At 36.2% G+C, this 22,302-nt stretch overlaps 3 protein-coding genes across 6 annotated transcripts; 2 read left to right on the top strand and 1 right to left on the bottom strand.

Moving 5' to 3' along the window:
• The first annotated feature begins 649 nt into the window (after positions 1–649).
• On the top strand, positions 650–11,596 carry LOC105195570 (anaphase-promoting complex subunit 1). 4 transcript variants are annotated; one of them, XM_039457844.1, is made up of 21 exons: positions 920–943; positions 1,389–1,532; positions 1,797–2,114; positions 2,692–2,762; positions 2,901–3,013; positions 3,147–3,416; positions 3,621–4,613; positions 4,917–5,900; positions 5,983–6,233; positions 6,369–6,627; positions 6,710–7,213; positions 7,336–7,543; positions 7,765–8,085; positions 8,242–8,470; positions 8,554–8,759; positions 8,857–9,196; positions 9,293–9,476; positions 10,099–10,395; positions 10,467–10,595; positions 10,671–10,755; positions 11,326–11,596. In XM_039457844.1, exons 1-20 carry the CDS (start codon positions 920–922, stop codon positions 10,751–10,753), a joined length of 5,928 nt encoding a protein of 1,975 aa, XP_039313778.1. In that variant the 3' UTR covers positions 10,754–10,755; positions 11,326–11,596. The 4 variants fall into 4 exon arrangements, with proteins under 4 accessions (XP_039313777.1, XP_039313776.1, XP_039313778.1 ...); XM_039457843.1 differs by having other exon boundaries at positions 650–943; positions 1,389–1,469; positions 10,467–10,755; XM_039457842.1 differs by having other exon boundaries at positions 650–943; positions 10,467–10,755.
• Positions 10,858–13,135, bottom strand: LOC105195458 (rhomboid-related protein 4). The gene is made up of 3 exons (XM_011160867.3): positions 12,899–13,135; positions 12,087–12,338; positions 10,858–11,893 (listed from the first exon to the last, which is right to left on the bottom strand). The coding sequence occupies exons 2-3, from the start codon at positions 12,207–12,209 to the stop codon at positions 11,273–11,275; spliced, it is 744 nt and encodes a 247-aa protein (XP_011159169.1). The 5' UTR covers positions 12,210–12,338; positions 12,899–13,135; the 3' UTR covers positions 10,858–11,272.
• A 126-nt stretch (positions 13,136–13,261) lies between these two features.
• On the top strand, positions 13,262–17,024 carry LOC105195467 (xaa-Pro aminopeptidase ApepP). Its single transcript, XM_011160876.3, has 6 exons — positions 13,262–13,579; positions 13,684–14,798; positions 14,871–15,197; positions 15,872–16,002; positions 16,085–16,260; positions 16,335–17,024. Exons 2-6 carry the CDS (start codon positions 13,684–13,686, stop codon positions 16,455–16,457), a joined length of 1,872 nt encoding a protein of 623 aa, XP_011159178.1. The 5' UTR covers positions 13,262–13,579; the 3' UTR covers positions 16,458–17,024.
• The last annotated feature ends 5,278 nt before the right edge of the window (positions 17,025–22,302 follow it).

The following is a 22,302-nucleotide window of genomic DNA, read 5'->3' as shown; positions in this document are numbered from 1 at the left end:
TGATACGCGTGAGCACCAGGAGGGTTTCGAGAGTCCCGAAAACGAAGAATCACGCGTTCGTGCCAAGTATGAATCAAGACGAATCTTGGATTCTCCGTGTCACTCAGACGGCAATGGACAATCGGTCAGGACGGCGCGTCACGCGTTCAATCGTGTCTTTTCCGTTGCCTCGTATCCCGTATCTCGAGTTTTCGATGGGCGTGAGTGCCGGGGATGCCGAAAACGAACCAAGTGTCGCGCGTTTGTGACAAATACGAATCAAGAGGAGGAGGATCTTGGATCTTCGAAAGCGGCGGCTGAGATTACGAGATGAAGCTGGACGGAGCGACTAGCGGCGAACGGTGAGTTAATTTATTTGTATCTACTGTTTGTTTGCTCCCACATTTATGCCTCGTCCCGATTGCGCTCGCATAAATTGCAACTCAATGAATCGCGCAAAAGCTGTTGGGGTAGAAAAATTTTAAGTTTGTGTATGACAATGTACGCGCGCTCGGCACTCATTCCTTCGCCAGGTGTGCCAACAGACGCGATTGACGTGCTTTCCGAGCTATTGACCGATTGTGCATTGGCATCGTAGTGTATGTCTACGTTGTAGAGATGGCGTGGTATTACCTAAATTGCGAGCAAGACCAATCTCAGGCTGAGAATAACTTTTAACTTTCTCTTCTGCTCTCTTCATTTGTATGATTGTTGTATGTGCATTCATACTCGGAGCGGTATTGTTTAAAGATGATGCGGGTCGCGTTTGCGTACAATATTTTTGGTATTTTTCGAGTATTTTCATCGAATCACGTTTGTCAGTTCGCGTGTGTTACTGTGTAAAAAAAACTTACAACCAAAGCGGGTGTTCCCTTAACATTTCTAAACAAATCTGACAAATCTAAACAAGTCAGCAAATCTGGATGAGACCAGGGAGAGGATGATCGCCGCCTCAGAACCGGTGGTAAAGTGTCTCATTAAAATCATTTGTCCATTCTGCATGTAAAATTGAGACAATCGCAAGGGTATAATTGATAATTGGTATAAATTAAGAGCTTTGTTGCAAGGAGACGCCATACATGTGATTACTGTTTCTTATTTCTTATCAGTTTTGATCGCAGTGTAATTTAAAACATTTTTGAATCATGTCTCTGATTTAGACTTTCTGTAATTGAAATTGACATGTTGTCATTTTTGGCTCTTTGTTTAAATAATAATTTGCCTGTATTAACAGTTTAACCCTTTAGATTATAATGTTGGATAAATGACCTGTAATATCTGATTTACAACATAAATACTATAGTGTTTAATGTATAAAATGAGAATAGGTTCAGCAATCATCTTTAGTTTAGTAGAAATTGTGTAAAATGATTAATGATATAAAAGCTATTTGATGTTTTTTTTTTAAGGAGTACAAGCCAGGTGGCCGAGAAATAATCTTAAAGCATCCTGGATCCTTGATCAGTCAGCAGCTGTCTAATAATCGAACGGTTGGTGGAGAAAATGTTCTATTAAAAAGATTTAGCGAAGTAAATATATCAGAGAAGTCTCCTGTAAGATTTTAAAATGACTAACTTGTTGCAAAAATGAGAGAGAATGGATTTGTAAAGAAGTTGATGTTTGTAATTGCTTGTTTGCTTCAAAACATATTTTTAGTTACAAGTGTCTCAGTTTGAATGTCACTTTGTTAATGCAATGAAAAAATTATGCAATTTAAAAAAAGGATTGCCTCTTCCAATATCCGTTTTCTCATAATTTATCTCTTCATGAAGAGTCTATTCAAAGTAATATTTACTAAAGAATTTTATCATTTCTAGAAAGAGACATGGTTGGTACGCAGTAATAAATTATGTGGGGAGGAAGAGTTATATTATTCAGGAAAGGTAGCAGTTCACTGTAAGGGCAATCAAACCACTCAAGTGCTTAAAGCAACCTATACGTGTGAGACAGATATTAAGCATGCACTTTGGTGTACCTTTCATACTAGTATCCCAGATCACTTAACCAAGAGTAAAGAATATGAAGCTAACAAATCCATCGACAAATCTATAGAATGTATATGTTTGCTTGACTCTTATACTCTTAAGGTTTTTACAGAAAATGGCGAAGACTATGTTTCCGCCTTACAATTTCAGGTAAAGCACTTTTGTTTTTTTTCCTCTTTTCTTGATATAGTAAGATATTTAAAACTGCATGTCGAACACAGTCGGATATTTATATATTTTTTTAAGATATTGCATTATTGTCAAATTGATGATCAATTTAATTGATGTCTAATTACAATTGATGGATACGTTTGAAGTTTGAATGTATTTGACATGCAGTTTTATAGAAACTGAAAATATATTTAAAAGTTATAAAATAATATTAGACAACAAAGATCCAGTCTCAATCATACTTAACACTTTTTTAATTATTTGTATAATCACATTTAAACAGTCTAGTTCAAATTATCATTATATAAGACGTAATTTCAAGCAAATGGGACACTTAAAACTTTACAAGCAAATGTCAAAAAGATGTACAATAATGAATTTAATTTTATTTCAATTTTATTTTAACTACTAATTTATTAAAGACAAAGCTTAACATTCAGAGAAATAGTTATTATTACTATTTCTAAAAAATGATAGCCATTTATAAAAACTACAACTGTTAAATGAATTGTGGAGATTTATATTAATTTATTAATTTCAAATAAATTAATGGCAGGTTTCCGCTGTATGGCCAACAAAATATGGGATTATACTTGAAAAATCTCAAGTCCCACTTACAGATTCAAGGTACACATAATTATTTAAAAATTAAAAAATTGCGATTATTATAATTTGTAATCCTACATTCTTATGTTTTATTGATAATTGATCATAACATACACAACTTTTAATCATAACAAATTTACGTTTATACATTTTTTTTAGATATGTATCATTTGAAAACAGCAGATTACCGGCGCAGCACGATAATAATTTACCAGTAGCCTTTTCCTTATTGCATCCATTAGATGAAATTTGCCCTCTACTTATTAAGCATGGTAAACACTTTTATAGAATTAAATGCAAAGAATAAATATATTGTAAAAAGTGTATTGTGTGTATTTGCGTGACTTGTGTGAAAATTAGATATTCTAATTCTTATATTGTGTACAATTGAATTAAATATTTTAGGACCTGTATCATATATGAACGAGTCGAGTCAGCAGATTATATTTACTAGCTCAGAACCATCCTTTGCAGTGATATATGATACGAAGACAGGTTTGCATTCGGTTTATAAAATTCGCAAGGCATCAGCTGAGGAGTGCCAATTAGTTTGTGGAACTAATGATACAACAAGTTTATGCAATCATTCGACAAATGTATCGCCATTAAACGTCGGTAGCAATTTATCCGCCAACAAAAGCAACAATAAGGGTCCTTTAAGTCCCTTTCTTCTTGGTAAAGAACTATCCATATTTATCTTTGTAAAAGTGCATCTATGCATATATGTGAAAAAAAATCAAAATTTAGTTTATTAATCTTTAGATATTATAATATAGAAAAAGATGAGTTAAGTTGCTAAATATAATTATACAATGATTTTAATAAAGTGGATGATAAAAAAACTGTGTGACATACACAAATGAACTGTCTTTGTTACAGGAGTTCCAAGTATACAAATAAGCAACACCACTATAAGTTTAGGATTGTCTAATACTCCATTTGGATCACGAACGACCTCTTACAGTACCAATTCAGGTGGACCATCACCTCAACAACAGCAACATTCACGTTCACAAAGCTCGATGGCTGCTATTTCTCGTTGTCAATCGCCTACACACTCGATGGCTATGTCTCCTCTGCTCGGACCAGCTGTAAATCCAAATATCTATCACAGCAGATTACATCAAACAGTCACAGTGACTGGATTGAATCAAACGCATAGTCCGGCTGCCAGTTACAACAGCATCAGATTGAAAGACATTCCAACTGCGAGTAAACCTCTATATCCTGAAATTTGTCTTGAACATGTGTGGACGGAGAACGTTGGTGTGTCGAAAGATACCTGTGGTCGTGCATCTAAAGTTTTTTTGACATCAGATTTTGTTGGACAAAATTATCTGGGCTATCTAATTCCGAATCGTTCGCAATTATGCTTGGTGAGATTGGAAAAGACCAACAAGCAACAACAGATTATTTTCGGAATGGTGACAAGCATCGTAGCTAAGGATGCTGTGAATTTATCGAATTTGCATATGATAGCAATTGTAGATCTATCAAATGGCATAACGTTGTATACGGGAGTTACATGCGTCGGCAAGTTACATATATCCGGCATGCTCTCGAATTTTACAGGCAATAATTACTTTTTATCGACCAGCAATCCCAAGCTTGAATCTCCATTTTTTCCTAGACGAAGCTCCTTGATTTCTCAGAACTGTACGGCCTCGCACGAAATTAAATTCGAGGAAGCTTTACATTTGTTGAGTCCCGTAGGTGGTAACTGTGCTCGTCCGCCGATACTATTGGAAAATTCATTATTGGATACAAATTTTCTCACTTTGAAAGAAACTGTAGGTAATGAGATAATCGTGGAGTGCGGAAATAAACAATATTTCCGTATAACGTTACCTGTTTCTAGTACGTCGCCTTTAGGCAAGTACATTAAATTTAAACGATATTATTGGCTATAGAATCACTAGTTGAACAATTACCAATAAATGTTTTAAAAAAATAATAAAATTTTAAAATTATAATTGCAAATTAATTTATATTTTTCAACCTAATTTTGTGATATAAATTTGATTAAAATATTTTTTATTTATATTCCTAAATAATATTGTTGTCATTTATATATTAACTTGTTCAATTTCTTATTTATTATTATAAATTACTACAGCAGTCAATTATAAGTAAATATATTTACAATGATTGCAAATAATTAACGTTTTTTTACAGTTACTAAATGTTTATATACATTACGAAATGTTCTTCAAAGAGATTTGGCGATGCAATTGTTGGTTAAATGGTATGGCGCCAGAAATGCCCCAGGCCCGCAAGACTTTTCACCAGCACAAGAGTGGGAGCTTTTTCTTATAGTTCTGTTTACGTTACTGGGATATGATGTGGAAAAATTGCATCTAATACGAAACAACGAGAAGGATCAGCTTACGGAACGTAACAGTCCTATGATGCTACCCAAAAAGCAAAAGACTAGCAATTGTGGATCCACAGATGATTGGCTATACATATTTAATTCAAACGAGTATAAAAATTCTCGAACTTTTGTTTCAAATGTACTGAAAGGTCGGAAAATATTCAGCTTACCAAGTGCTACGTCTCAGGGTGCTGCAGAATCAAGCAACGTTGGCAAAATAAATGTACAGGCCATTCTGTTTCCACATTTTCCGCTCATTTTATTTTCTCTTCATCTGTTGTACGAAGAATTAAAATTGAACAGCATTATGTTAGAAAGTCTGCCATTGCTCGGGCAGCTGCTGTATCAATTAAGCGTAGATCTGAAGTTCGAATTGTATGCTCATCATTACTTTCTTGACTCACCGTCATTGTCCTATTTGAAAACCATGAGGTCTCAAATCAGCGACTCGGACTTACAAAAAATAGCAATTCCAAGTTACATGCCTCGGAAACCACCACGCATATTTGAAACGTTAAACAGTATGTTGGACGATACGGACATAACTGCATTTCCATATTTGAGTCATGTTAATTCAAGAACGAGAAACATAGTATATCTAACAGCGCTTGTAGTAAATGAAAATTGTGTTGACATAGTAGAAATGGAAAAGTATGTGAAGTTAATTGTACCTGCTGGAAATCGTATTGATCTTCAAGAAAACGGAAGCAAATCTGACAAAGAGATACTGAAAAAGTTGGAAAAACCTACCACGGATAGGATAATATTATTATACCATGAGATGGGTAAGATGACACTACAGCAAGCGATCGAATATTATGAAAGAATTATTTTTTTCCCAGATTTAAAACAATATTTTGATTCTAGATATGAAAAAAGAAGATCTCGAAACATTGCCGCCTGCGGTATCTTTAATGATAAGAGATGTTATGCATAGATGTAGAGAAAATCCACCATCAAATTGGCCTACGCATGCGTACGAACTAATAGATCGTCAAGATCTGGCCGTGTTGGATAAGCATTTGAAACCATCATCGAGGTTACAATATACTGATGGTGAAATGAGGGATTATGGGATAAAAGATGAACAAGACGACGGCATGGAATTTGATGATATGGTGCGTCATCACATGCGTCTTTCTGCGTTACTTCTCCACACGCATAAACTTATGAATGTTTTGCTTCTACGTACATTTGTGTTAGATATAAATATAAATTTTTTTTACAATGCTTATAATTTATTTATTTAACAGATATTAAAGTTACGATTTAGTAAGGATCATAGAGTTGCCGAGGTGCGAAGATTGCTTAATTCCTCAAAACCAATGAGGATAGCGATAGTTCAAAGATCAAACGTAAGCGATCATGAGTTTATAGAAGAGCAAGAGAAACACCTGCTCACATTATGTACGAGAACAATGGCATTACCCGTAGCTAGAGGCATGTTTACACTGAGAACTTCCACTCCGATGATTACGGAGCAATTGCCCATTCCGAGATTGTGTCTGACTGGTATGATCACGTGTCACGGCTTGAATTAATGTTTTAAATTAAGTTTTAAGTTGTTTCATTGTTTTATACGTTTTTATTTTAGGCAAGGCACCGCCTCGTGGAACTACTGTCGAATTAACTCACATCGACGTTCCGCCAAACATGAATTTGTGGCCACTGTTTCATAATGGTGTAGCTGCGGGTCTGTGTATTCATCCAGATGCTGCGAACATTGATTCGACATGGATAGTGTATAATAAACAACAGCAGGGTGAATACGGGGTAGAACATTCGGGATTTCTGATGGCTCTTGGTTTAAATGGACATCTGAAAAACTTGGCTCCTTTAAGTACGTACGAATATCTAGCCGATTGTCACGAGGCTACCAGCGTCGGACTTTTGCTGGGTTTATCAGCGACACATCGTGGTACGATGAACGTGTCTATGACCAAATTACTATCGTTGCACGTAGAAACACTTTTACCACCGACAAGTATCGAATTAAATGTACAACAGAATATTCAAGTTGCAGCGTTAATGGGAGTTGGCCTTGTATATCAAGGAACTGCGCACAGACATATCTCGCATGCTTTATTATCTGAAATTGGTAATTATCAATACACAAGATTTCATATAACTTTAATATAACTAAATTAATTTTATTAACTTTAACTTAATTTAATTTTTAAAAATGCTAATTCTACTGTTAATATAAATTTATCTTTATAGGTAGGCCACCAGGACCTGAAATGAAGAATTGCGTAGATCGCGAATCGTATTCCTTGGCAGCAGGACTTGCATTAGGTTTGGTCATACTCGGATGTGGTGGCGGAACGGATGTACCTGCGAGCATACCTGATACTTTGCACTATTACATGGTTGGTGGACACATAAGACCTTTCTCCGGGGCACAGAAAGAAAAATACAAATCTCCTAGGTATAATAAAGTTTATATGTGATGATTTAAAAAATGCATGCGATTCAAGATTCTAAATTTAAAAAATTTGCCTCTTAGAAAATCTAAAATTAAAACGAATTAAAACTATTTCTGTGAAAAAATCTGCAAGTCTTTTACATGTTTTCTTTTATATAATAAAACTAGCAAAGTTTAGGAAAATTTTTTCTGAAAATAATTTAATATAAATTGTATCTTTGCAGTTATCAGATACGCGAAGGTGACTCGATAAATATCGACGTAACGAGTCCGGGAGCAACGATAGCTTTAGGATTAATGTATTTCAATACTGGAAATCGTGCAGTGGCCGAATGGATGCAGCCCCCTGACACGCAATATTTATTAGAGTTTGTGAGACCAGATTTCTTACTGTTAAGAGTGCTCGCCAAATCGCTGATTTTGTGGGACGATATCGAGCCGACCAAGTCATGGGTTTCTAGTCATGTGCCGAATATTGTTTATAAATATAGATTGCAGAAGCCTACGCCGGAAGTCACACAGAACGTGGATTTGGAAACTATCAAGTGAGTAATAGAATAAATAACCCAATGTCCTGACAATGTCTAAAATATATGAGTTAAAATTTTTTTTTTTTTTTTTTTAATTAGAAGATTGAAGTTTTATTTTTAACGAGATGCTATATTGATCGTTGTTATTCATTGAGATAATACAATTTACAGCCAAGCTTATTGCAACATTATAGCGGGTGCTTGTATGGCACTGGGATTGAGATACGCAGGCACCGCTAATAAGAACGCTTTCAAGACCTTGTATAATTACGCTCAGATGTTCACGGCGTTGTCTCACAAAACCATAGCCGAGTTAGCTGGCAAGTCCACTGTTGAAACATGTCTGAATGTCGTTCTGCTTTCAACCGCGGTGGTGATGGCGGGTACCGGCAATTTAGACGTAAGTCTGGATACTTAATAACTAAATCGTCTTAATACTTAATGACTAGATAACCTGCTAATAATTTATATCCAAACATGCAGATTATGAGGATATGCAGACATATACGCACTCGCGTGGGACCTGCCAGTGGCGTAGTCACATACGGTTCTCATCTGGCGACTCACATGGCTCTTGGTCTCATTTTCTTGGGTGGTGGAAAATATACACTCTCTAACAGCCCGAATGCAGTGGCGGCTCTTATAATTTCACTTTTCCCAAAGTTTCCGACTCACAGTAACGACAACAGGTTTGTAACTGCTATTTTCATAACTGTTCACTTAAAAATTTTTGGATGATAAACTAATCTTTTGCACTAAACATTACTACTATTATTATTTCAATAGGTATCATTTACAAGCATTGCGTCACTTATACGTATTAGCAGCTGAACCGCGTATTATTTTACCGAGAGACATAGATACTGGTCAATATTGTTACGCGACGATACATTTAACATTCGAAAACGACAAAGAAGCTGATGGACAAGAGATCAGTTTACAAGCGCCATGCTTGTTACCACAGTTACGTAGCTTAAAGAAGATCGAATTAAAAGATTCCAGATATTGGAAAATTACATTTGTAAAACCTGACAACTGGCAGCAACTGAAAAATATGCTAGAGAGACACGATTTCCTAAGCATCAAGCAGAGAGCTGGTTGTTTATCGTATCTGGAAGATCCTCATGTAAAACATTACTTTAAAAAAAATATATGCAAGGTTGCATGTATTTGATTTCGATCTTTTTTGGCAAATTGATGAGTTTTATTTCATTTTATATAGGGTTTTAGAAGCTTAGTAGCCCAAACTCTAACGACGGAAAATGCAATCGCATGGGCTGCACGGCCAGAACATGTCACATCATTTACAAACGACAAGACTGTATTGAACATAGTGACATACTTTTTGCAATGGTCTAAAAAAGGAATAATTCGTCCCGAAAGTATCAAGTATTCATCGCAAAACGGTACGATTTGATTACACTTTGAGTATGAATCATATTCAAAATCAGTAAATAATATGTAATATATTTTACATAGTGTTCTTGGAAACAGGTAGGAGGAAATTTAAAGAGTAATTCTTAAAAATAAATCAAAAATAAGAAAATTGCGATTAAGGTTTCATAATTATAACTGTTTAAATATTCGTGTAAAAGGTATCTAAAACAAATGAATGTTTTAACATTAGAAAATGAAACTTTTACAAAAATTTTGTTATTTTTAATTTTTTAATTCTGAAATTTAAATATGTAAGTAAAAAGTGTCTCAAAAGTACATGAATATTTAAATAATTCTAATTAATAAACGAAGTTTTCGTCTTATTTTATTATCTAAATTGCTCTTTTTAAATTTTCTTCTACTTGTTACTGAATACCTCTTATATAGTATTTATAACTTATACGAGATTTTGAACGTGAAAAATGAGAATGTATTTATAATTTATATTTTTTATTTCACAAATTAAGAAAGTCACATATGACAGCTTTTCGTATAATTTACATTTATGTTGATATATCTCCCTTTTCTATTTCTTTCAATTATACTTTTTATAAAACTACATTTTTATTCAATGCAATTGTAAACTTGCAGATGTACAATGCAAAATGCCAGAATTCGAGCAATACTTTCTTCATATATTCGCAATAATTGTATACGAATGTATTACGAAAGATAAAGTAAATCTTATACCGTTATGGCTGCATATAATTAAAAGTATAAAAATTATTGAGGAGCAACCAAACAGCTTTGCGATATGGCAAATAAAACTTCTTTCGTCGCAATTGTCAAGAAATAGTTTCACAAATGATGAAAATCCATTACTCAGCATAGAAAGTATGCTCGCAATTAAACAGAAAACAGCGATTATTCTGGATAAATGGGAGCACGGTATATATTAAAGCATCGTATTGCAATGATTTGATATAAATTTCACTATATTTGATTTGTTCATTTTTTAGATATGAAATCTATGTTTAAAGAATATCTTACGAATGGAATGGTACAGGCTGATGCTGCATCTTTGGCTAAGATGTGTGCGTATTTTATATTTTATGGCATACCATATCCAATCGACGACAAATCAATCTGTAAGTCTCCACAGATATATACATTTTTTTTGGTGGATAAGGATATCTTTTTTATTTTCCGTATTTATTTTTTAGGGAATTTGCTTGCGACACCGCAGTGTTCTAATATATCAATTGTTACATTGTATAAATTACGCAAGATTTTACAGACAGTTTAAAGGTAAAATTCTCTTTATATATAACATATATATATATATATATATATATATATATATATATATATATATATATAAAATACAATATTGTAAATAATTGTACAAGATTTCATTTGCTTTTAAGTCGTCATGGTTTTTTTTTTGTATTTATCGTATTTAAACCAAGAACATTATTACATATCAGTATCTGATCATAAAATAATTTATTTTCAACTTTTATTTTTTGGGTTGAATATTTGATAAAAAAATATATGAATATAGACGTTTAGGCTTTATTTAGACTTTAATAAAAAATCTAATTTACTGTAAATAGATTAACTTCTCTTTGTTCATTATATATTATATATTTATTCAATATCACTGTAGGGATTGATATAGCAGAGAGTATTGATACAGTGAAAGTATCGATGCCCTCCACTGTATCATCCAGTCCTAAATTATAGAAATCTTAAAAATTACACTCTTTCTAGTTGTGCTCCGTTGAATATTTTTAAATAACGCGATTTTATTCCATATTAAATGTTACGTAAATAATCTATTTCGTCTTCTATAAAATTGTTCTTCATGTATAATAGGCGTACCAGTTATCGTATGTATCAAGTTGTCGAGTGTTTCCCCGATAAATGTATAAGAATATAAGCATCCAACTAAAATACCCCCCAGATGACCGATGAAGGAAGAATTTGGAACTAACAGGTGTATCAATATCAGCTCGAACCACACTGCTAATTTACTTGGTACTATAAATCCGCTGATATTGTGCAATTTGTCGCGTTCCTCGCATAACGCGACGACTTTCAATGCAAATAAAGTGGCGGAAAAGCCAATGGCGCAAGCCGTAAAATATCCGTAATCTCCTGTTAACTGCATCAGTATGTAGCCTAGGGATACGTACATGACGCTACATCCAAAGGACAAAATAGCTAATAAAAGTACAAAGTTTGTTGTTCCATAGAGGGGCTCCAAGTAGGAGCCTTTCAGAATGAAAGAAATCATGTTGTAATATAAATGCATGTCTGATCCATGTTCAAAATTTGAGAGGAAGAACGACCGCCAATCTTTGTACTTGATTATTTTCACGGCTGATATGCATACTTCCTCCGCGTTCCATGGCACTCGTATTAATCCAGCATATAATAAAGTCTAGAAAAAAAATAAACATATACATATATATACAAAATTTTTTATGAATAGTTGCTTGTAAAAGCTGGATATTGTAAAGTGATCTTTCTATCAGACCATTCAGTTTACCTATTATTTTTAAAGTTATTGATTCAGAATAATGAATCTAGACTATTGAAACAAAATTATATCAAATTAATATGGTAAAAATTACCTGTGCGATGACTCCAATTAGAGTTGCAGGTGGAATTTTGTCAAGTCCAAAGTTTAGGACCTGCATACACAGCATAAATATCCCAGTCTCCAAGCCCTGTTGCCGTCTACGGTTGCGTATCATAATGATGTTGGATATGATGTAATATATATTCAATAAGCAGTTTTAAAATTAAAGGCGTCGCATTTCTATGGGATTCTTCCGTGAGTAAATTTTAAGTATCCATATTTTTTTTTATCAATCTGGACAAATCTGTAAAGTAATGCTATCTCTTAGATTTTGCTGAAAATGTGCTTCCTCAATTTTCTTTATTACATAGATAACAAAAAAAGAGATTCTGAGGAATCAAAGCTGCTTACTTTAAAGAGTAGAATAAAATTAAAAGCAATTTTTTTAAAAGAAATTTTAGTGGTATTTATGCTCCAATCTTATATTTAAAAATCTTTTTGAATTTGATTTCAAAACTGAAGATTCCATTAAATCAAAATAATTCTATAAAATCTTGAGAGACTGTATTTATGTAATTTTAATTAAAAAATCAGGCTATGAAAGTATTACTCTATAATTACATTTTAAGATTAAACATCCATATGATGGAATAGGAGAATTAGAAACGTGAATGTCAGGATTTTTTTTTTAGGGGAATGAAAAATAACCTGTGTAGCCTTATAATTTATAACATCATTTTGAAAAGCCTCAAAGAATCAAATTGACAAAGACCAAGACAATACAATTTCGCGCGTTTGTCCGCTCGATGAAATAGATTTTTTAACCTCCTAATTTTCTAACCTAAAAATATTTTTTCAACGCACCGTAACTTCGTTTGTATCTCGAGTCCACGATTGTGACAGTCACTTTCGTATCTTTCTCAAGGAGGTGATTGATAAGTTTTAAAACTGGCGAGAGAATAAAATTTCGAATTGTCAAAATTGCTGTAACGACAGAACAAAACAATCGGATGCGATTGGATCAGACATGAGAAGCGTGTACCTATCATGAGATGCAATTTTGAAGTGAAATTAACAAGTATACGTAGCGTACAATGATTGGCCGCGCCATATTACTATCTCTCCCTATTTTTCCGATGTATCGCGCGAGCGAGTTTTGCGAGGTATCGAAAGTCGAATGGTCGAAACTTCGAGTGACTCCGAGACCACAATACCACATGCCACCGAGATACATATGATGCGCCGGGAGCTGGATGCGTGTTGTCGTCATAATAAAGCACCACCATCCGAGAGAGCGTTCTCTACGCGTCTGTATCCGAGAAGACAAAGACTTGTAAGGATATACGATGTGCGATTGCTCCCTCTTATCGCAAAGATAAGATAGCCTTTCGAAAAGTCGACACGAGATAAGTGTTTACGATACTGGTAGATAACGTGGCACCTGCAGTTCTCCGAAAGATAACAGGGATCGTTATTATTCTTCACCGTAACAGATGCGTCGGTAGAACGACGTGAGGAGCGTTCGAACTGCAATATCTCACAAAGGTGAGGAACGAGCTTCATGAGGCACCGATTCTTTTTATTTATTTTGTCGATATGTAACGCTGCCATTGAGCGCGGGAATGACGAAACGTTCTTTGTTGTGTAAGATGGTACGGAGGAACGGACTCTGGAAGCTGACGCAGCTTCGCGCGTTGATGAAGAACGTGCAAGCTGGCGGCATTCGAGAGAAGGGTATCCAGGCGCTGATCGTCAACGGGGAGGACGCGCATCAATCGGAGTACTCGACCGAACGAGACCAGAGGCGATGCTTCATTAGCGGGTTTCGCGGCTCCTACGGCACCGTAGTCGTTATGCAGGACGCGGCATTATTGTGGACAGATGGGAGATATTACCAGCAGGCCATGGCGGAGTTGGACCCACCGGAAGCATGGACTCTGATGAGGGAAGGTCTATTGGACACCCCAACCATCTCTGTGTGGCTGGCTGCGAACTTACCTCCAAAGTCCGTAGTCGGGGCGGACGCCAATCTAATAAGTTACACGGAATGGGCGCGACTGCACACCAGTTTAACCGCCGCTGGTCATTGCTTGATTCCACTTCCTGAGAACCTGGTAGACAAGGTGTGGGCTGACGAGCAGCCAGCGCCGACAGCAAACGCGGTTCTACCGCAATCGTTACGATATTCGGGCCAGAGCGCAGGAAACAAAGTGAGACTATGTCGCGACGCTATGCGAGAGAACGACGCGACGGTGCTCGTGGTGACCGCGTTGGACGCAATTGCGTACCTGCTGAATTGGCGTGGCTCTGATATACCTTTTAATCCTGTCTTTTTCGCATATGTCATTCTCACCCTGAAAGATGTACACGTTTTTATAGATAGAAGTAGACTCAGCCAAGAGGCATTAGAACAGCTCAAGAATGAAGGCGTCGATCCTGTCTTTCACTCGTACGAGGATATACATGTTTACATGAAAGAGCTGGTGAATTCATGTACAGATCAGGATAAAATTTGGATCAGTAATAAATCCAGCTACGCGATACACGCGGACTGCGGAGATATCAAGAAGCACACAGATATCACGCCTATTAGCGTTATGAAGTCGATAAAGAATCCTGTCGAAATAGAAGGTATGAGAGCGTCGCACACGAGAGATTCTGCCGCTCTTGTAAAATATTTTGCCTGGCTAGAGGACAAGATCAAGAATACGAACGAGTGCATTACGGAGATTTCAGGTGCAACGCAGTTGGAAAAGTTTAGACAGTAAGTTGATTCTATTTTGCAAAAAAACTGTAAAATGTAGATATAAAAAAACTTGTTTTTTTTTTTCATAAGGGAACAAGACCACTTTATCGGATTAAGTTTTCCAACTATATCGTCTGTCGGTCCTCACGGAGCGGTTATTCATTATTCACCTACAGCAGAGACTGACATACCTATTACTAATAAAGAACTTTATCTCTGTGATTCTGGTGCACAGTATCGAGACGGTACGACAGATGTAACGAGAACGTTGCACTTTGGCGAACCAACGAATTTCGAACGTGAATGCTTCACCAGAGTTTTTAAGGGACAATGCAGACTGTCGACTATGGTATTTCCCTTGAAAACGAAGGGAAACTATCTCGACACATTGGCTCGCGAAAGTTTATGGAGCGTTGGGTATATAAATATTTTTATTAATTTATGACATTGAAAAATACTCAGGGTATTTACTACCAGGAAAACTTGGAATTTTCAGGAAGTTTTTTTGTATCCTTAAAAGTTATGAATTTTTATGGGATTTTATTGATAGTCAAGAATATTTTTAAAATTTTACTGTTACATTTAAAATCTGTCTTTGTAACAAAATTATTTCTTTGACTATTTTTTTATAGTGTTTGCAAATGATTAGCAATAAATATGGCATACATCCATATGTATTCACATACATTTTCATGGAATTTGTAAATTAAAAAAAAAAAGTCAATTACAGAAAAGAGGACAATTCATCTTTCCTAATTGGTATTGTGTATTTCATGAATCTTTTATTTCTGTCGAGTTAAATTTGTGTACTATGAACAGATATATGTTATTTAATTCATATTTATTTTTAGTATTTTCTCAAGTTTAATATTCAAAACTCAAGTGATTTTTCTTTGTGGTTGTATGATTAAGGAACATTAAAAGATATAAATTTATTTCAAAGCTGCATTAAAAAATTCTCTTAGCTGAAATTTTGAACGAAATTCGTGTAAAACCCTAGAATTCTTTTACAAAATTTAAAATACATTCTGAATACTATTTTAAGAAAAATTCAATTCTCATTATATCTAATATAAGAATTAACTTTGCAGTCTTGATTACCTTCATGGTACTGGCCATGGAGTGGGATCCTATCTTAATGTCCATGAGGAGCCGATTGGTATTTCATGGAAACCACATCCAGATGATCCAGGTTTACAACCTGGAATGTTCTTATCAAATGGTACGAAATAAAAGCATGTAAATAGAATATTATTATTTACGTAATCGAAATAATTAAGTATAATATATGTCTAAAAAATCAGAGCCAGGATATTATGAAGATGGAAAGTTTGGTATAAGATTGGAGAATATCGAGTTAGTCATTCCCGCAAAGACACCTTACAATCACAAGAACCGAGGTTTTCTGACCTTTGAGACCATGACGCTTGTACCTATTCAAACGAGTCTGCTCGATGTATCAATGCTTACGGACAAGGAGGTATGCATATTCTATATATTTCTGATTTTATTTAAAGATATTTTATTTGCATTTTACAACATGCCTTATTTCAGATCGAATATTTAAATAATTATCATGTGAAATGTTTGGAGGTCTTAAGACCTTTACTACAAGGATCAGAGAACAATCAAGCGCTCAAATGGCTTGAGAAACAAACCCTTCCTATTTCTCGCTGAAGGTTTCGTAAATAATTGACTTAATATAATGAGCTGTAAAAAATCTCTTGAGAATGTGTAACATAACAAGATTGCCTGATTTAAACTAACGTTACTGCGAACAAATATTTGATTGGCACATACAAAATATTTTTTGTACACGGATGGCTATGAGGTATTATAATCCACTCAATCTTAAGAGCAACTATACGTGAGTGAATTAGCGAAAACAAAAATAATCTGATTTAAGACCTTTGGTCTTGTCTAAATAAGTCTAATAAAAAATGAATCAAATTTTAACAATCCGTTTGCATTTACTAAATGATGTAAATATTTTAACAGAAAAAATATTGGGATGCATTTTTGTACGTTTGTTCACTCAGCGTATATCTATCTCAAAGAAAAGAAAGATAGATGTTTTACCGCACATTGATCAAGTCCGGTGTTATACAGTTTATTATTCATATCTTTATAATACAAAAACAATGTTATTTCAATAGACATTATAGATCCTAAAAAAATATAAACCACAGATTGCATTACAATTTTATCACGATATATGTATATATATTAAAACTATGAGAGATATGTATTTTTTAACTCCCCACATCTATTTTTTGTTGGTACACGTTTGTACCGTGATAATGTATATGTTATATATGATCAAACAACAGGATATATACAAAAAATGTCTCAATTTTTAATTTCAGAAGAAACGTTTAAAAATTTTGACGATTTAGATTGGAAATGCGGGTGCATAGATACATTTAAAATCTTCCATTTTTGGATTGGTTTTTTTAATGGACAGTTTTAAAAATTTGACATTGTGTCATTTAACGTCTTGCAAGTATTCGACAGGTGCGAAAGAATTATTACAACATAAAATTTAAAAAATGATATATTAATATAAAATTAAAAGTACAGATTTTTATAGGTTTTTTAATTGGCAATCGTAGTGAACGAATATCTAGATTCGTTCGATCCAAAAATATAAACCAGAAATGGAGAGTCCAGTGTTAAAATCCCTAGAATAAGGAACTATTATGCTGAACCGCCATCTACGCGTGCTAGCGTCAAGTTAGGGAGCGGCATCCTGTCTAGATATTTGTGCTTCATGGCTTATAGACTTAACGGTTAATTTGAAGCTGTGCCGTTTGAGACAAATTGTATTGTAAAATTGCAAAAGTAATCGCTTATTTGCGAAAAGCGTATGTGGATACGCTAAATTCATGAGGTATGCCCTTTATTCCGAAAATTCTTTACACAGACCTGTTTGAAATACATACATTTTGATATTTTTTATATTTTCAGTCCGAAATCCAACGTGTCGAATATTCTTGAAAGCGAATGCGGTGTTCGATAAAATTTCGAGCAAGAGTATCGCCCCGGATATCGAACGTTTTACATGTAAGTAAAATATATCTGCCAAATAATAACGCGATATCTAGCGGATATCATCACATTATCGCGTGTCGATCGAATAGCCGCGATAAGTGTGAACTCTGCGTGGGTAGATAATCCGTCGCCACTGATAGATATCGTGGAAATTCGCGCAGCACGGCGGCGGAGGAAAAAATCTGCCAAGAGAGATATTGCGAAAATTGCGAGATTGTTTTTTCGCGTGTACATTGGAAAAATCGCACGTTGGAAAAATTACAGTAATTAAAGATCTTATTTGGCGAAATTTGTAGATTCTTCCGAAATGGCTCTCGATCGTATACCCGCGATAATATCTCGTTGTCGAATTGTTGTTTAGAAATTGTGATGAATGTTGATGCTCGCGTTTTATATATCTACAGTTATTTCTGCACTCTTGCCTCGCAGGATTATACAGCGCGTAAATAACGCGCGTTCTTAAATACCTTTAATATTTATAGAAGGTACACCTGTGGAATGTGTAATATAGGTGTTATATATTTTATCGTGCAGAAATATATAACACATGTTTATTCGATCAACAAAGATCACATGACAACGGAGAACAAAACACAAATGTATTTTAGCTCCTAAACTACTTATTATCATTGGACTTAAATAAATATACATGTATAATATACAAGATCAAGTTAATTAGCATAATTAATATCTCTTGTCGTAAGCATGTAAAACGATTAATTATAGCCATCATTATCTAGATCTTTTTATAGTATAATTATGACGAGAGGGAAAAGGGTAATGGCTAGTCGCAAAATAATATCTCACAAGCGTGTCTAGGGATGACGGGGAAAACAACGATTAGGAGAGCAGAGCAGTTGCTCGGGTCCTGAATGTGAACACGATAAGACACGGCTCCCTCGCGTTTGTTCCAATAGAAAATACTTTAAGGATACTTCAGCTATACAATATCAGCTAAAAATTATCGAAATTTAAAAAATAGCTTTTGTTTTTTTTTTTCTAATCAACGACCAAAAGTTTTAATCGCAAACACTCGAATTTTAGCTTCGAAATAAATTGCTGCAATTTTGAATAAATAATTTTTAAACGAGCAAGGCTCAAATTAAACTTTTACACGAATATTTAATGGAATTTCTTCAATATAAAAATCAGTGTAAAAATTTGCAATGCCACTATTTGCAAGAAAAAAAATACTATAAGACGCGATTATACACAAGAATCAAGAGCAAGCTGTAAACCGATAAAAGAATTGTGTTTAAATTTTACACGAATATTCAAATGTAATAATGGAACAGTTTATGAAAGTATATTTTTAATAATGCTTTGAGATGTGACATACACAATCTTACATAGAATTTATCATGCCTACAAATCAGGCCAAATTTTCACGAAATTCTGTCTTATCTAACGATTCGTCAGAAGTATGTTGAGGGGATCGACGAAAATCAAGAGAGAAGGGAGGAAGGAGCAAGAGAAATTTTCACATAGGAGGATATAATTTTCGCGGAATTATTTTCATAATCTACGGTAGAAACGCATCGCGCGTGTGACGTGTTTGGATGAACGACATGTCGAAGGGGAGAGGGAGTATAGAAAGAACGAAAAGAAAGAATAGAAAGTAGAAAGCCGTGTCACGGAAGAGACGGCGACTATCGTCATTGACAAGTGGGAATTGTATTAAGTGAGCTCGCATTACGTTAAACAAGTCCCGCGCGTCATTCTATAAATATTGCACGCGACGTGTAAACTCGCGTCAATCGATTACCGAGGCGAGGGTTCTCGCAAACGCGAACGCTTGTCGCACCCGCTGGCTCTCTCTCTCTCTCTCTCTCTCTTTCTCTATCGTTGGCATAACAATAACCGTGTAGCAGCGTAATTCCGAAAATAGCGCCGACGGGAGGCGCGCTAATGCTATTTCGAGTCGCGTGTCAAAACACACCGCGATACGCGATGCATATCGGGGGCTGCGTTCCAGCACCTTCCAGCGCAGGAGCCCCCGATCGAAAGGTGAGCCGCGTGCGTTCGACGCCGCTCGCCGCTCGCCGCTCGTCGCTCGTCGCTCGTGGGTGTGTGTTTGTGTGCGTTCAGTCCGCTTCTATATATAGAGTTATATCCCTGCGTATCCCAGTGTCAGGGAGAAGGTTGGTAGAGCGGGGCGGGGCGGGGCGACGGAGTTGCAGGCAGGGTCGCCAGGACGCTCTCCCCAGTGTCATCCCCGCGACGGTCAAGGGCAGTGGCGTCGCGTGACGTCACGCGACGCTGCAGTGACGCAACTAGTCGCCAAGGGCAACCCACGGTTATGGTCGCTTGGCAACCCCTTTTCGCCCTACTGCCGCCGCGCTGCCGCTACTCCTCCCACCCTCCCCCCGGGTCCCACCCCGTATCGCAGCCGCACTCTCTATCTCGCGTACACGTGCCGTTGCTCAATGAACTCTCCCGCCGTCTCCCTTTCTCTCTCCCTCCTCTCTCTCTCTCTCTTGCCTCCCCGTTTTCTCCCCCTCCCCTCCCTTCCCCTCCACCCCCACTGCCAACGCTCTTCCGTTTGCCGTGACGTGACCCTAACCCCTAGCAGGGCCTTTCGCGGATGCTGCGACGCAACGGAGTAACGACACCGGCGCACCCCGGCCGGTTTTACCTACCTATCTACCTCTCGCCACCCACCGCCACTGGATTTTTCACTTTAATATCGCAGCGCGCACTAATTCTGAAAAATGACGTAAACTCGACTGGTCTCTTAGTACCGGGAATTGATTCTCTCGCATCCCGAAATCGTGGTGTAAGATCGTGCAACGCGGAACCTTGTGCAACCCCGTACTTTGCTATTTAACGAATAATCGATGATATCAAGCCGTTTCAAGCCGATAGCGTAGGATGCCCTGGAAAGTTCCAACTTTTTCTCGTCCTGGACAACAGGTGTTTAGACGCTGAATCGAGGACCTTGATTTACAATTATACCTGAAATATCGATTTATCTAAAATATCATTGAGCTTTCTATTTGTCTGTGACGAAATATCTTTTCGTCGGGTCTTTGTTCATTGATATTAAAAAAAAAAAACCTAATAGAAGAAAAAAAGGCAAAATTGTCCTCAAGCTAAGACAGATATCTATTAAGATAAAGGAAGACGAAGACGAAGACGCGACGTTTTACGGATAACGCGGGGAACGAAGGGACGGCAAAACGCAAAAAGAGAGAAAAGGAGAAGAGTCCTCGGAGGGATTTCTCTCGCGGTAAGACGGAGAGCAGCGGAAGGTATACCGCGAAGTGCAGAGGAGGCTTCATCTCGCTCTCCGGTCCTATTTATAGACGTGCTCTCAGCTTCACTCGTGCTCACTGTCGCTCGCGTACTGTCTTTCTTATATAGGTGCCTTGTATACCTATACATATGTAGCGGCTATATCGCGGCGTTCGCGCTCTCTCTTTCCCTCTTTTTACGGGAGCGCGAGCTACCAAGCTGCGGCCGAAACCGTGGTGGCAAGATATCTGCGAGAGAGAGAAAGAGAGGAGAGAGGAGAGGATCGATCGCGTCGGATTCAAACCGCGAAACTATTGTCTGCGCGTTACGGTCGCGAATATTTCCGCCGAAGGAACGCTTTTGCAACAATGAACGGAGGTTGAAGTGACGTCTCCTCTTCCGCTCGCGTCCTCATCCTCGCGGACTAGGCGTTTCGAATGCGCGGCGGCGGCGGCGGCGGCGGCGGCTGCTGCTGCTGCTGCTGCTGTTCTCTCCCCACGGTTCAGCTTTCCGCGTTTCCATCACGACCGCGGCTAAATTCGTCGGTTTAATTAAATCTCTGTGAAATTTTTATCGGAAACAAACTCTGACATTTTCTTCCAGTGAAATTATATTGTATGGGTTCGGACGCACACACGCGGGCACGTGTATCGAACAGGTCGTATTTGTTGAACATCGAAATAATTTTCTTTTTCATAAAAAATTTTATCAAGTATCTTTTTGCGAGCTTAAAAAATTTAATTTCAAATATCACGAGTATTTTCTTGCCGCTCTCGAATTAAAATTAACCGGACAATAAAATCTTGTTATTTACTATCTAACGGCACAATCAAGAGAGTATTCTAGTTTGAAGGACTATTTTAAAAACTTTTAAAGATCTTTACGAATTTTTGCTCTGAATGAAAACATCTTGGATACGTGTTTATTATACTTCCTTAACTTTATAAAAATTTAATTTTTAATCCTTAATATTTAATATAGAAATTTATTTATAAATACAGCATAATTTAAAAAAATTCTGTTTACATTGTCCTTCGTGCTGATCTTAAACCAATAATCCAAGGTTTATTTTAATTTACACAAATGTAGTTATCGTTGGAACTAGAATAAATCATTTACCGCAATATTGAACAAAATGATTATTAAATATTTAAACTAAAAATAAAGAATGGAATTTTGCAATATTTTTTAACTTTTGCAAGTTATAAAAATAACTCTTCAAGATATTTAAAAAATC

Source organism: Solenopsis invicta, chromosome 15 (assembly GCF_016802725.1).
Source record: "Solenopsis invicta isolate M01_SB chromosome 15, UNIL_Sinv_3.0, whole genome shotgun sequence".
NCBI lineage: Eukaryota > Metazoa > Arthropoda > Insecta > Hymenoptera > Formicidae > Solenopsis > Solenopsis invicta.
The sequence above is the reverse complement of the archived record's forward strand: the minus strand, read 5'-3'. Positions and strand labels throughout refer to the sequence as shown.

Coding starts and splice junctions, on each gene's coding strand:
- LOC105195570 (XM_039457842.1), top strand. CDS start 920: ATGATCGCCGCCTCAGAACCGGTG. Junction 4,614..4,916: donor TTCTAGTACGTCGCCTTTAG/GCAAGTACATTA, acceptor GTTTTTTTACAG/TTACTAAATGTTTATATACA. Junction 7,544..7,764: donor GAAAAATACAAATCTCCTAG/GTATAATAAAGT, acceptor GTATCTTTGCAG/TTATCAGATACGCGAAGGTG.
- LOC105195458 (XM_011160867.3), bottom strand. CDS start 12,209: ATGATACGCAACCGTAGACGGCAACAGGGCTTGGAGACTGGGATATTT. Junction 11,894..12,086: donor TAATTGGAGTCATCGCACAG/GTAATTTTTACC, acceptor TTTTTTTTCTAG/ACTTTATTATATGCTGGATT.
- LOC105195467 (XM_011160876.3), top strand. CDS start 13,684: ATGGTACGGAGGAACGGACTCTGGAAGCTGACGCAGCTTCGCGCGTTG. Junction 14,799..14,870: donor CAGTTGGAAAAGTTTAGACA/GTAAGTTGATTC, acceptor TTTTTTCATAAG/GGAACAAGACCACTTTATCG. Junction 16,261..16,334: donor CAATGCTTACGGACAAGGAG/GTATGCATATTC, acceptor GCCTTATTTCAG/ATCGAATATTTAAATAATTA.